General features: G+C 40.2%; 1 protein-coding gene across 1 annotated transcript in view; it reads left to right on the forward strand.

Moving 5' to 3' along the window:
- CTTNBP2 (cortactin binding protein 2) overlaps positions 1-13875 on the forward strand; it is a gene marked incomplete in the record, with an annotated part of 189493 nt that overhangs the window by 51438 nt on the left and 124180 nt on the right. Inside the window, 1 exon segment of the mRNA XM_034768791.1 lies at positions 6713-6937. Coding sequence (XP_034624682.1) covers positions 6713-6937 — 225 coding nt within the window.

Raw genomic sequence — 13875 nt, forward strand, 5'->3', positions numbered from 1 at the left:
GAAGCAGAGCCAATATATAATTCATCTATGGATGCTCTTTGTACTCCTACTCACTAGCTTCTTATACCTTTTTAAAGGTTGTGACTGGAGCAGTATTGTAAACACTAAACATTTTAGTTTATTCAGGTAGCCCAGAAACTCAGCATTTTGGCTAAATTACTGTTGTAGATCTGAGGAATGTTTTATGTTGATGTTATACTGTCAACTTCTCTTCCATAGTGAATCTATGTTGACAGTGTAGTTGTTGGAAGCTGATAATCTCAAACAAATACACCATGACTAGTCAGCATTTAGTAAAATTCCATAGTTACCTTCAGTGCAAAACTTCCAAGTAGCACTTATTTCTTAGAATTTGGAGCCTTATTCTGAAGGCAGTTTTTGGCAACTCAAGAATTTATTAGATAAATTGTAATACATGGATGTTGGTGCAGTGGAGAAGCTGTGTACAAGTCCGATACTTTCAGTGGGAGAAGTATACATTCTATATATGACAGGTCTGTCTGTTTACATGTTATATTTTAACATGAAAATGTTTTATCATACTAGTCAAATGCTAAATGCTTCTTAAACTGCTAAAAATGTCAACTGTGTAAAGCTAAATATAAACATGTAGTTATAAATAGTGACCTTTCAATGTATAGTGGTATTTGTGCTGTCTGTACAGTACATTGTATAGTGTGTAAGAGAGAGCATGCTCCAGAAGTGATTAAGGTTTCAGGATTTAGAAACACCAGGTGTCTCTGAGTCACAAAGCTGGACTTGTTTAGAAGCCAACAAAAGCTATCCTTGTAATGAAAAAGAAAATACTTCTGCAGTAAAAGAGCTAATTAGCAATTTCTGGGGGTAATTACTAAGGTAAAGTTACTGATTTAAGTCATCTTTTATTTTGATAATAAGAAAAAACGGCAATTACTAGTTTTTAAATATTGGCCTGAATAATGGAACAGTGGAGTCTCACACTACAGTCTATAAAATGACAAATTGTATTTAATGTGCTTTCTCCCTAACGCACATTTAACTTTTTCTAAATGCAGGGAAATAGATAATTTCTTGTAAGTTGATCTGCTTTTTCTACTGAATCTGGCAGATGATCTCTAGAAACATACAAAGTAGTGTGTATTTTAAAAAAAAAACCCTGAAAAATGCATTTAAAAATATTTCTGTACAAATGCCATCTGTGCAGGCCACTCCTTGGTCTTAGTTTCCTAGCCTGGGAAAGGTGGAACTCCATGCGCTTCAGGATTCCAGTCTCCAGTCCTTTGTTGCATTTGCCTTGGCATTTTGGCACTCTTCCCTCAGTGCTTTGACATTATTGTGTCAATGTTAGCGCATTTTACCTTGGAGTTTCATTGTGATTGTTGTCGTCTTCATTTGAAACTTCTTGCTTTGAATTACTTATATATTTCCAGGTCTTTATGGCATACTAGCCAGATTCCAGGAGTAGACCAACAAGCATGGAGCTTCTGGCATTGAGTGCCATCTCATAGATACAGTGGGAGCCTCTGTGTCAAATATTTGCTGAGTGACACACTACATGCTGCTGGCAGAAAGGGCTGCTGGAGACTTTGCATCCAGCTCCAGCCATCTGCTGATGTATCCAAAACTCCTTGCTGGGAGCACCAATGGAGTTGCTATGTTGAGCACTGGTCACTGAAATATCCTGGGTATGTGCATAAAGTGCAGATAGGAGACCCTGTGTTAAGCTCTGACTGCTCCCAGGTGCATCCTGGTTCAGCCATTGCATCCAGACTGCTAGTGCAGAGCACCAATGGGGAAACTGAGCAGTAGATCAGTTTTAATGTTTTAAGTATTTGGTAATCCTTAGCGATCTCAACACTGACAAAATGCTGTTGCATTTAGGCCATCTCTTGCCTGAAGAGCCATTTGTATTTGTATATGAAGCACTTAACCTTGATGCTGATGTCCTCGGCAGCCTCTGTGACAATGATCTTTTTATTGGACCCCAGATACATCAGTGGAACAGTTGAAACTGATGGTTTAATGAGTGAAGCAGCTATCCTAAGGAGTGATGGCTTCTACTTAGTAACAGCAGATCTGATGCTGAGTATGTCTCTGCAGTGGTCCAAAACCACTCCTTTATGAGGTTAAGAGGTATTCTTACTCAGAGAATTTGGTTTTTTTCATACAGGTCCTACACCTCTTCATACTAGAAACCAACAGTACTGAACAACTTACAGACCCTTGGTGTCCTGAAGGGTGATCCTACTTCAAACAAGTAATCAGGCCAACTGCTTCTAGACATTCTTACTTGCTATGTGCCTAAGCAAAGGGAAAACATGTTATCATGCAGACCAAAGCTCTGTTTCCAGTCTTCTTCTGGCATCCTGTAGGAGATCATATTTGCAAAGCATAACTTCCCTGTCCTGTGAAGAGGCTCAGATATGTCTTTCTACCAGTACTTATAGTAGCAAGGGCAAACCTCAAGAGATTAAAAATACAAGCATTCAAATAGGACCCGTATTGTAATGGGATCTTATTAATTGGCCAAGAGTTCTTATTTTTTCATCAGTCTACAAAACTGCTCTTGGATAATCACTGAAAACCAGAGCATCTTTCTCCATTCCAACCAAGGAATCCTCTTCCTGACAAATGTGGGTTCTGAAGAATAGTGCTCTGCAGGCCTGGGGTGTCTGAGCAGGTGGTCTGATTTTCCTGAATTATCAGAGGTCTATACTGGAGGGAACACAGTATCAAACAGAAAAGGTTTGTAATATGGTACAAACTGAGCTCCCTTTGTCCTCACATATGTACTGCTTCCTTTGTTAACTCAAAGTCTACCCTAACTTCTCCTAGGTCCACTTGACAAATATTTTGCATGTTCAGGGACTATACTCAAGCAGACTAGTATATTTACAACTTTTCTTCAGATACGTAGAAGACTTGATGCTTTTCGACCTCCAGCCATAAATTCCCCGTGTCTGAGATCTTCTTTGGATCTGGAGTAAAATAGTGACCGCTTTTCCTGAGCCACATTATACAGACAAATATCAAGTTTTTTTTCATTTAAGTTCACATTCCTGCTAGCAGCGAGTGGCGTATAGTGGTATTGTGCTTTTAAACTTAGGCTGTGTCTACACTGCCACTTTCAGTGCTAAAACTGTAGTCATTCAGGGGTATGAAAAAACACACCCCGAGCGACAAAAGTTTTAGTGATGAAAAGCACCAGTATAGACAGCACTTTATTGCTTCCAGCAATAAAGCTACCACCGCTCGTTCGCAGACATACCCTTTGTGCCTATTTCTGTACATACCTGCTTTTTCAGGATAAGGTGGGCTACAAAATCTTTCAACATCTTTTCTCTAGATGGGGATGGGCTCCCACCTTTGCCTGTTATCATGCCATCTTTCACACATCCACATGTCCAATCCTGTGAAACCTCACTTCACAAATTCAATGGGAAAAGTTGCTGATAGAGGTCATTACAGGTGGATATTGGCTTTTAGGCAGTCCACCCAAATTTCTGGTTTTGTTTGAGAGCCATGTGTGAATGGCTGCTGTTACGGCATTGTATTCAGGCCTAGGGTGACCAGATGTCCTGATTTTATAGGGACAGTCCCGATATTTGGGGCTTTTTCTTATATAAGCTCCTATTACCCCACCACCCACTGTCCCAATTTTTCACACTTGCTGTCTGGTCATCCTCAGCTATGACTTAGCCCCTCCAATTTCAAGCTAGCTATGTAGGGTTTCATTCAGTCCAAGACAAGGTTGCCACTACAGCTTGCCTCAGGATTATTCACTTGCAGACATAGGCATATCTCAGGGTCTAGACCAGTGGTTCCCAAACTTTAACAACCTATGAATCCCTTTCACCAAAATGTCAAGTCTCGCGAACCCCCTCCTAAAAAAAGAATATTTCCAGGGATTTTCTCCTTTTACCTGAGAATAAATTATAAAAGCAGTGATATTGCAAATATAAAATTTGTTTTTATGACATGATTATTACACACTATTTATTATTAATTATTTATCATTATAGTATTTTTATTACATTATGAAAATGGCAACATTCTTCCAAGATCTCACTTTCGTAGCTTGTATCACTTTGAATAAGCTTGTTATAAGACAAGGCTCCTATGTTTCATCAAGGCGTATCAGATGTGAAACAGCATGAAGGTATCTAAGAAGCCAACTCAAAGAGTTCCTCTTATACAAGCATTCAGGTCTTGAGCAGTTAGGGTGACTAGATGTCCCGATAAAATCGGGACCGTCCCGATTTTGAGCTGTTTGTCCCAGAGATCGGTCGGGATGCAATTTTTGTCCCGATATTTTGCGCCGGCTTTTTTTTTTTTTTTGCCCCCCACCCCGGTGTCCCAGTATTTTCTTCATCTCATCTGGTCACCCTATAAGCAGTTCAAGCAAACAACACATGTTACAACAAAGCTTAAACTTGTTCTTCATAATAATTTTAAAAACAATACTAGCTGCCTATTTAATTTTAAAAACAACAAAAAATATCCACTTCCCTTTCCATTTCTTATAAGGAGTCTTGAAGTTTAAATCTCCTCAGTGTGATAGATGTGCTTGCTTTGATCTGCTTAGCTCTTGGAAGTCCAGGGGCTCCGGGCTCCTGGTCCCGTGCTGCCCGGGGTCCCTAAGGCAGCTCTGTCCGCCATTAGGGAATTTTTTCCCGAGAACCCCCTGTAACATTTCGTGAACCCCCAGGGGTTCACGAACCCCAGTTTGGGAACCACTGGTCTAGACTAAACACTATTGCTTGTGTTCAGTTTCTAGGGAGTTTTCCTGCCTTATCCCTCAATTCTGTGATTATGCTTCCAGGGTATGAGATCAAATTTTACTATCCTCCTGAAGTTTTTTTCTTTGAGCAGGCTAAATTTTTGAGTAATTTTATGGAGGATTTTAGAATCTGTCCAACAGGCCATTGAGTGGTTAGACCTAATGTGTGATGGGAGGTGTCTTCCCTCTTGCATTTTTTTGAAAACAGAACTTTTACCTTTTGGTGGCCTTTTTCCCATAGTTCTTGCCTCTTTAGACAAGGGATAGTTTCTGACTTTTAATTCTGCTTCTTTAAAAATATCATATTGATGGATTTTCACTTATTCATCTTCTTCCCCTCGGAGTTTGGAGGGGGTTCTTTCTTTCTTTCTTTCTTTCTTTCTTTCTTTCTTTCTTTCTTTCTTTCTTTCTTTCTTTCTTTCTTCTAAATTCTAGTTTATTATTTGTGTTTTAGAGGCATGGTTTTTCAGTCAACGTTTGTGAGTGATTGTATTAGTTTATTTATTTTGCTTTCTTCTGCAAAATCTGAACATGATTGGAATGTCCAAGAGACAGCAGTTGGATGTGTGGGAGGCAGATAACCCCAATTTGGGTAGGTTGATTAACTCCTCTCACCATTATTGCTGCTCCTATTTATAAAAAACTCCAACCAACCAAACAAAACTTCACAACACCATACATGCACACCAAACAACCAACACCACCACTGCTTGTCTCCCACTAGGATTCAAGACTGAGAATTTTGCAGATGGTATTTTCAGTGCAGGGAATGGCAAGTCAGTAGTAACTGTGGTCCTATTTGCATAATATATGAATACACTAAAAATATCTCTCCTGATATTGGCCTGAATTGTTGATTTGCATGTTGTGCGCTTAACTGCTTGGGCTCATGAGTAAAAAATGACTTTTTGTTCTAACCAGCTTGAGGCAATGGGAATGTGAATTTTTTTTTTATATAGCTTTTTGCAATTTTCTGTTCCATCAATAAAATACCCTACTGCATTCTATGAATATGATCACACATTTAAATAATAAAAGTGAGTGATTTTTCTGATCATGTGATACTTGTATGTTATGTCCTAATACCAGATTTTGTGAAGTGAGAATTTGAGAAATGTAAATGTTGTGGATGGATACTCTTAAATTTTTCTGATTTTTTTTTTTTTTTTTTTTTTTTTTTTTTGGTTTAACTGATTATAGTATATGTCCTCTTAAGTGACAGTCTGACAAGCACATTGTTTTAAAAACTGAACATTTTGGTGCTTACAGCAGTTACCTGAAACAGCAGTTTTTATGGCTTTTTAGGGTATGTCTACACAGTGAAGAAAAAGCCACGGCTGGCCTGTGCCAGCTGACTCAGGCTTGTGGGGCTCAGGCTGTGGGGATGTTTCATTGCTGTGTAGACTTCTGGGCTCTGGGACCCTCCAACCTGAACCCGGAAGTCTACGCAGCAGTGAAACAGCCCCACAGGCCGGAGTGGACTGGTGTGGGCCAGCTGCAGGTTTTTCTTTGCTATATAGACATACCCTGAGTGCCATTCTTTTTTGTAAACTGAAATTTAAAAAATCATTCTACAATACCAAAATAAAGGTTTTTTTCCTTTTCCCTTCTTTTCTTCCATGCATATCAGCAACTTTACAGGTTCTTCCTTGTATGGTTTTCCTGAAACCGTTCCAGAGAATTTAAATTTCTGTAGTCAAATGGAGAAGAAGACTTTGCTTGCTTATCTGATACACTACTTGGATAAAATAAAAAATAAAATAAAATCTGTGTGTAATATATCTGACTACTTCTATTTAAATATAAATTATGAATAAATGTGCTCATCCTGAATATTTTTTACAACTGTAAATATTTATTGTCCTTCTCCTTTAGGTTTACAGCTGTTGTGTGTGTGGATGTACTCTGAAAAATCCATTAATTACTGTTTTTGTTCATCTGTTTATATTTTAGGCACGCCGGAAGGAGGTTTTTATCCAGGAACGGTATGGGAGGTTTAATCTTAGTGACCCATTTCTGGCTCTGCAGAGAGACTATGAGGCAGGTGCTGGTAGTAAAGAAAAGAAGTCCATCTGTACCAACCCCCTCTCCATTTTAGAAGCTGTCATGTCTCACTGCAGAAAAATGCAAGAGAGAATGTCCGCTCAGTTGGCTGCTGCTGAAAACAGACAAAAGAAGGTATCACAGTTACTAACTTTTTAAGATTATTATCCACTTTAGTATTGTACAAACACTAAGATGCTAATTGCTAATGGTATTTTATGTGCAGATTGCTGTTCCATGAATTAAGGATTGCCTATGAATGAAATGAGATTTAACTCTTACAAACCCATGAACTATTTATCTCTGCAGTACCAGCTGTGCTGGGTTAAAAGAAAGTACCACATTTGAACAGATCTGGTATTTTTGGTTTTTTTTTTAATCCAACCCTGTTTAAGCCTAAAATAGCTGCTTTTACATAATTTCTGCTTTAAGCTAAACAGCATAAAGTACAGATATCATTTATTCATGTATGAGATGAGAACAGAATAACTATAAACCATGCAGCTCTGTTTTTAATACATTAGTAAAGAAATTTCTATTTTAAAAACAAAGTATATTTCTGATCCTTTAAGGAATAAAGAGAGAACTGTTTTGGAACCAACATAACAAAAAAGAATTGCTGTCGTACTCAAAAAGAATCCTTTCCCATTTTGAACGTGTGTTGTCGATATGCAACTCTGGGTACGTCTACACTGTCATAAAAGACCCGTGGCACAGCTGTGGCTGGCCCGGGTCAGCTTACTTGGGGTCATGGGGCTCAGGCTGTGGGGCTATAAGACTGCGGTGTAGATGTTTGGGCTCGGGCTGGAGCTCTTGGTCTGGGACCCTTCTCCAACAGGGCGTTAGAGCCCAGGCTCCAGCCCGAATACACTACATGTTTTTAGCCCTATAACCTGAGCCAGCTGACCTGGGCCAGTTGTGGGTCTTTTATTGCAGTGTAGGCATACCCTCTGACAGAATTTTCTGCTGCAGTGGCTCTGCTTTGTATATGAAGAAACATCTGATAAACAATTCTTAATAAATTCTGTTTGCTACCCTAAAAATCAAGGGCATGTCTAAGCTATATCATAGCTTTTAACAGTTTCTTTTTCTGAGGTAACTGATGCATTAGATTCCAAGCTTGTCCACAAAGTTTTCTAGATCATCTTCCATTAATATCACTTTTTTTATTTCTTCGAATTCTATTCTCCAGCATAATTTACATTTGGCTCTCCATTAGTTTCTCGTTAGGAAAACGAGGGCTAGAAATGAGGAATGTTAGAACCACATTTTAATGAATAATAATTGCATAAGGGACATTTTTATTTCAAAAAGTTATGTAGCGAAAGGGTCTGGTGCTTCAGTATTCTTCTCTATGAAATCCTTTGAATAAGGCCAGCTCTACTCTAAAATTTTTTGCTGGTTATAGTAATGTTGGGTAGGGGGTAGAGCAGGTTAGTTTTTTTTTTTTTTTTGGGGGGGGGGGCAACATTTTTATACTGGCAAAAACCCTAGTGTAGACACATTTATACCAGCATAAAGGTACTTTTCCCTATATCACTTATTTTACCTGGGGGACTGGTATAAGCTATATTGGCAAAAGCACTCTTTTTTGATAGAATAAACTGTGTCTGCGTTAGTTAGCTATAACTAAACAAGCAAACCTGTTCTAGTGTATGTAGACTATATGTTCTTCTATAGACTATGCCACTATATAAATCCATGGTACCCCTATACCCTGAATAATACATGTAGTTCTTCTTCAAGTAGATGCAGCAATGTATTTCACGTAGGTGTGCGTGTGACCAGTGCATCAGAGCCAGAGAACTTTGCCTAGCAGTTTCTGAAGGGGCAGCGCTTGCAGCTTGTGGCCACAGCGCCTCCCCTGGCTATATGAGGTGGTACTGTCCCCACCCCCCCTCAGTTCCTTCTCACTGCCTGAGGCTGGAGTCAGAGCTCTGTGTGGTTTTCACCTCACAATCCCTTCTCACTGGCTGAGAGTCGTATAGTTGTATAGCTAATATCCTTCTTAGTGTTAGTTTTAGTTAGGACCAGTTATGGACCAGTATGTAGGCAGTCTGGCCTAGTAGTCAGAGCAGGAGTCAGGTCTAGTGGGTGAGCAGGCATCTAGGTTGGGGAGCTAAGCCCAGGGTGAGCACCGAGTCAACTGCCAGTTAGCAGAGCCAGGGGTCAAGGAAGAGTCAGAACCAGGAGTTAGAGCTGAGGTCAGATGCCAAATGCCAGCGCCAAGAGTCAAGCCGGAGTCAGGGTCAGAAGTCAGAGGCCGGGATTGGAGCCAGGACTGGTCACTGAGGATTGACAGTGATGCATAAGGACAGGGGGAGAGGCAAGGATCAAGCACGGAGCAGGAGCGCTATGGGAACAGGAATGAAGGCGGGGGGTAAGGCAGGAGCCACAAGGAGAGCAGGAGCAGGGTTGGTTGCAGGAGGCAGGCACAACAGGAAACCACCTTGTTGCTCAGACAAACTTCCTTTTCCTCCTCCTAGCTTAAATAGCATAGTTAGACCAATCAGTGGAGCCAGGTGATCTTCCAGTCAGAGTTCCCATGGGTTGTGCCTTGGCTGGGGCTATAGCCCTAGTAGCTTCTTAGCCCACCTGATTTCAGTAGTGTGCCCCCCAACCTCCCCCCCCCCCCCCCGCAAATTGAGTAATAGGCCTACCCTGTCCTTGGTCTTCCTCTTGCTTCTAATGTATTTGTAAAATGTTTTCTTGTTACACTTTGTCTCTAGCTAGTTTAATCTCATTTTGTGCCTTGGCCTTTCTAATTTTGTCCCTACATACGTATTTCATTTGTTTATATTCATCCTTTGTAATTTGATCTAGTTTTCACTTTTTTAGGACTCTTTTGAGTTTCAGATCATTGAACATCTCCTGGTTAAGCCAGGGTGGTCTCTTGCCATACTTCCTATCTTTTCTACACAGTAGGATAGTTTGCTCTTGTGCCCTTAATAAAGCCTCTTTGAAAAACTGCCAACTCTCTTGAACTGTTTTTCCCCTTAGACTTGCTTCCCCTGGGAGCTTATCTACCAACTCCCCGAGTTTGCAAAAGTCTGTCTTCTTATAATCCATTATTGTGCTGTTTTCCCTCCTGCCATTCCTTAAAATCATGAACACTACCATTTCATGATCACTTTCACCCAAGTTGCCTTCCTCTTTCAAATTCTCAACCAGTTCCTCCCTTTTTGTCAAAATCAAATCTAGAACAGTCATTCCCCTAGTGGTTTTCTCCACCTTCTGAAATAAAAAATGGTCTCCAATACATTCTTGTTGGATAATCTGTGCCATACAGTATTATTTTCCCCAACAGATGTCTGGGTAGTTGAAGTCCCCCATCACCACCAAGTCCTGTACTTCGGATGATTTTTTAGTTGTTTAAAAAAAAGTGTCATCCACCTCTTCTTCCAGGTTAGATGGTCTATAGTAGACCCCCTACCATGACATCACCCTGGCTTTTTACCCCTTTTATCCTTACCCAGAGACTTTCAACAGGTCTGTCTCTTATTTCCATCTCCACGTCAGTCGAAATGTATACATTTTTAATAAATAAGGCAACACCTCCTGCCTTTTTTCCCTGCCTGTCCTGTCTGTGCAAGCTATAGCCTTCTATATCAATATTCCAGTCGTGCATTTGTGACGGGTTCGGTCACAGAGACCCCCTTGGGACTGTCGCCTGATGTGCTAAATTTACCTCTGAGCCCTTTTTCCCTGCCTTGTTGAGCCTGACACGCTAGCCTGCTGCAACACAGACCCAGGGTCTGGTCCATGCCCCCAAAACTTCAGACTTTAACCAAAAACTGGTCACCTATCTCCAGCACCCAGAAATCCAGTTCCCAATGGGATCCAAACCCCAAATAAATATGTCTTACTCTGCATAAAGCTTATACTGGGCAAACTCATAAATTGTCCACCCTCTATAACACCGATAGAAAGATGTGCACAACTGTTTGCTCCCCTAAGTATTAATCACTTACTCTGGGTCTACTAATAAACAAAAGTGATTTTATTAAGTATAAAAAGTATGATTTAAGTGGTTTCAAGTAATAACAGACAAAACAAAGTAAGTCACCAAGCAAAATAAAGCAAAAACACGCAAGTCTAAGCCTAATATAATACATTAAGAGACAGATTACAGGTAAATCTCACCCTCAGAGATGTTCCAAAAAGCTTCTTTCACTTTATATTTATTTGTGATTACAAATATTTGTACTGTAACCCCCCCCCCCAAAAGAAATGGTACTTTTCAGTTCACCTAATACAAGTACTGTAGTGCAATCTCTTTATCATGAAAGTTGAACTTATGAATGTAGAATTATGTACAAAAAAATAACTGCACTCAAAAATAAAAGGAGAAACTTTAGAGCCTACAAGTCCACTCAGTCGTAGTTCTACTTCTTGTTCAGCTAATAGCTCAGACAAATAAGTTTGTTTACATTTATGGGAGATAATGCTGCCTGCTTCGTGTTACAATATCACCTGAAAGTGAAAACAGGCATTCACATGGCACTGTTGTAGCCAGCATTTCTAAATATTTACATGCCAGATGCACTAAAGATTCATCTATCCCTTCATGATTCGACCACCATTCCAGAGGACATGCTTCCATGCTGGTGACAGGTTCTGCTCAATAATGTTCAAAGCAGTATGGACTGACGTACGTTCATTTTCATCATCTGAGTTGGATGCCACCTACAGAAAGTTGATTTTCTTTTTTGTGCTTTGGATTCTGTAGTTTCTGCATCAGACTGTTGCTCTTTCAAGACTTCTGAAAGCATGCTTCACACCTTGTCCCTCTCAGATTTTGGAAGGCACTTCAGTTTCTTAAACCTTGGGTTGAGTGCTGTAGCTGTCTTTAGAAATCTCACATTGGTACCTTCTTTGTGTTTTGTCAGATCTGCAGTGAAAGTGTTCTTAAATCGACCAACGTGTGCTGGGTCGTCATCCAAGACTGCCATAACACGAAATATATGGCAGAATCTGGGTAAAACAGAGCAGGAGACATGCAATTCTCCCCCAAGGAGTTCAGTCACAAATTTAATTAACACATTATTTTTTTAACAAGCGTCATCAGCGTGGAAGCATGTCCTCTGGAATGGTGGCCAAAGCATGAAGGGGCATAAGCATGTTTAGCATACCTGACATGTAAAAACCTTGTAATGCCGGATACAACAGTGACATACGAACACCTGTTTTCACTTTCAGGTGACGTAAATAAGAAGTGGGCAGCATTCTTGCCCGTAAATGTAAACAAACTTGTTTGTCTTAACAATTGGCTGAACAAGAATTAAGACTGAGTGGACTTGTAGGCTCTAAAGTTTTACTTTGTTTTGTTTTTGAGTGCAATTATGTAACAAAAAAATCTACAATTGTGAGTTGCACTTTCAGGATAAAGATATTGCACTACAGTACTTGTATTCGGTGAATTGAAAAATACTATTTCTTTTATCATTTTCACAGTGCAAATATTTGTAATGAAAAATAATAATATAGAGTGAGCACTATACACCTTATATTCTGTGTTGTAATTGAAATCAATATATTTGAAAATGTAGAAAAACATCCAAAAACATTTAATAAATTTCAATTGGTATTCTATTGTTTAACAGTGCGATTATAACTTTGATTAATTGTGATTAATTTTTATTTTTTTTAGTTAATCACATGAGTTAACTCCAATTAATTGACAGCCATAGTATAATTCTATACATCAGGTATATATTTGTCTTAAAACTTTATTGTAGGTAGCATGTGTGGTGGTATGTTTAACCCAGGTTACTAATCATATCCACTCTAAAGGATTATGCATTAGTCAAACTGAAATTTTCCATGTACACTCTAAGCCAGAGAGCAATTTTGTTTTTCAAAAAGCTTTAAGTAACCTTTAAGCACCTTTGAGGACCAAGAAAGTGAGAGAGATACACTTTTGCCATTTATAAAAATCTTTTCCTACCTTTTTTGCCAGATTTATTGCCTCATTGGTTTGGGTAGAAGCTTGAAATTCCAAATAGCAGATGATCATTTTGAGAGGGATTTCATATTACCATAGATGGAGGGAGGAGGTTCTGCATGATGGGGATAATTGATATACTCTTATAAAAACCAAAATTATTTCCCTATATCAGTATATGTAGCTGTGGATTTTATTGCTTGTTTAGAAATACCCATCAAGATGGCACCCCTTTAAGTTTCCTTGAACAAGGATTCCCAGCCTGGAGGTTGCAATCAGGTGTCACAACTAGAGCTAGTCAGAAATTTTCTGACAAAACTTAGTTTAGTCTGAAGATGCTGATTAACTGGAGCAAAATGTTTTGTCAAATCTGTTGTAGATTTGACAAAACTCTAGCTAAAACACAGTGTTCCAGGGTTGACAACCCTGCAGCAGAGAGCCTTTCAGCTCCCGGAGACCCTGGCTCCAGCTGGGTCTCTTGGGGCTAATAGGTTCCCCCTCCACTCCAGGGAGCAGTGCTTCCCTGCCATGTGGATTGCCCCAGAGCAGCAGACTCTTGGAGACAGTCCAAAGATTTCTAGGCTCCCAACTCTGCTGCAGGGCCCTGGAAGTCATGAATGCCCTGGCTCAGGCAGGGAGCCTAGAAGCCCTGAGACCCTCAGCTCTGGCGAGGCGCCCATGTCTGGCAAGATCCCTGTCTTATAGTGGCTGAGTGAAACTGACAAGAAAGTCAATTTAACATATTTTGGTATTTCCAAAATGAAATTTTTGGGGATCTCTGGTTTGCTAGGGTTACCATATTGCAGTCCTGGAAAAAGAGGTCACTCCAAGGAGCCCCAACTCCGCCCCTTCCCTGCCCCAATTCCATCCCTTCCCCAAAGTCACCGCCCGACTCCGCCCTTCCCCTGAATGCTCTGCCCCCTGCCCCTCCTCCTCCCCTGCTTCCCGTGAATCAAATGTTCAGAAAACGGAGTGGTCTCGAGTAGTCAAAGACCCTTCTTCCCCATCCCCTCCAGTCTGTGTCTATCCTATTGCTGTCTAACCCACCCCAGCTCCTCATCTGATTTCAACTGCCCCCCACTACCACTCTGGATTCCTTATCCCAGTTTCCTGGTCCTGTCTCAGGGTA

Source organism: Trachemys scripta, chromosome 1, assembly GCF_013100865.1.
Source record: "Trachemys scripta elegans isolate TJP31775 chromosome 1, CAS_Tse_1.0, whole genome shotgun sequence".
NCBI lineage: Eukaryota > Metazoa > Chordata > Testudines > Emydidae > Trachemys > Trachemys scripta.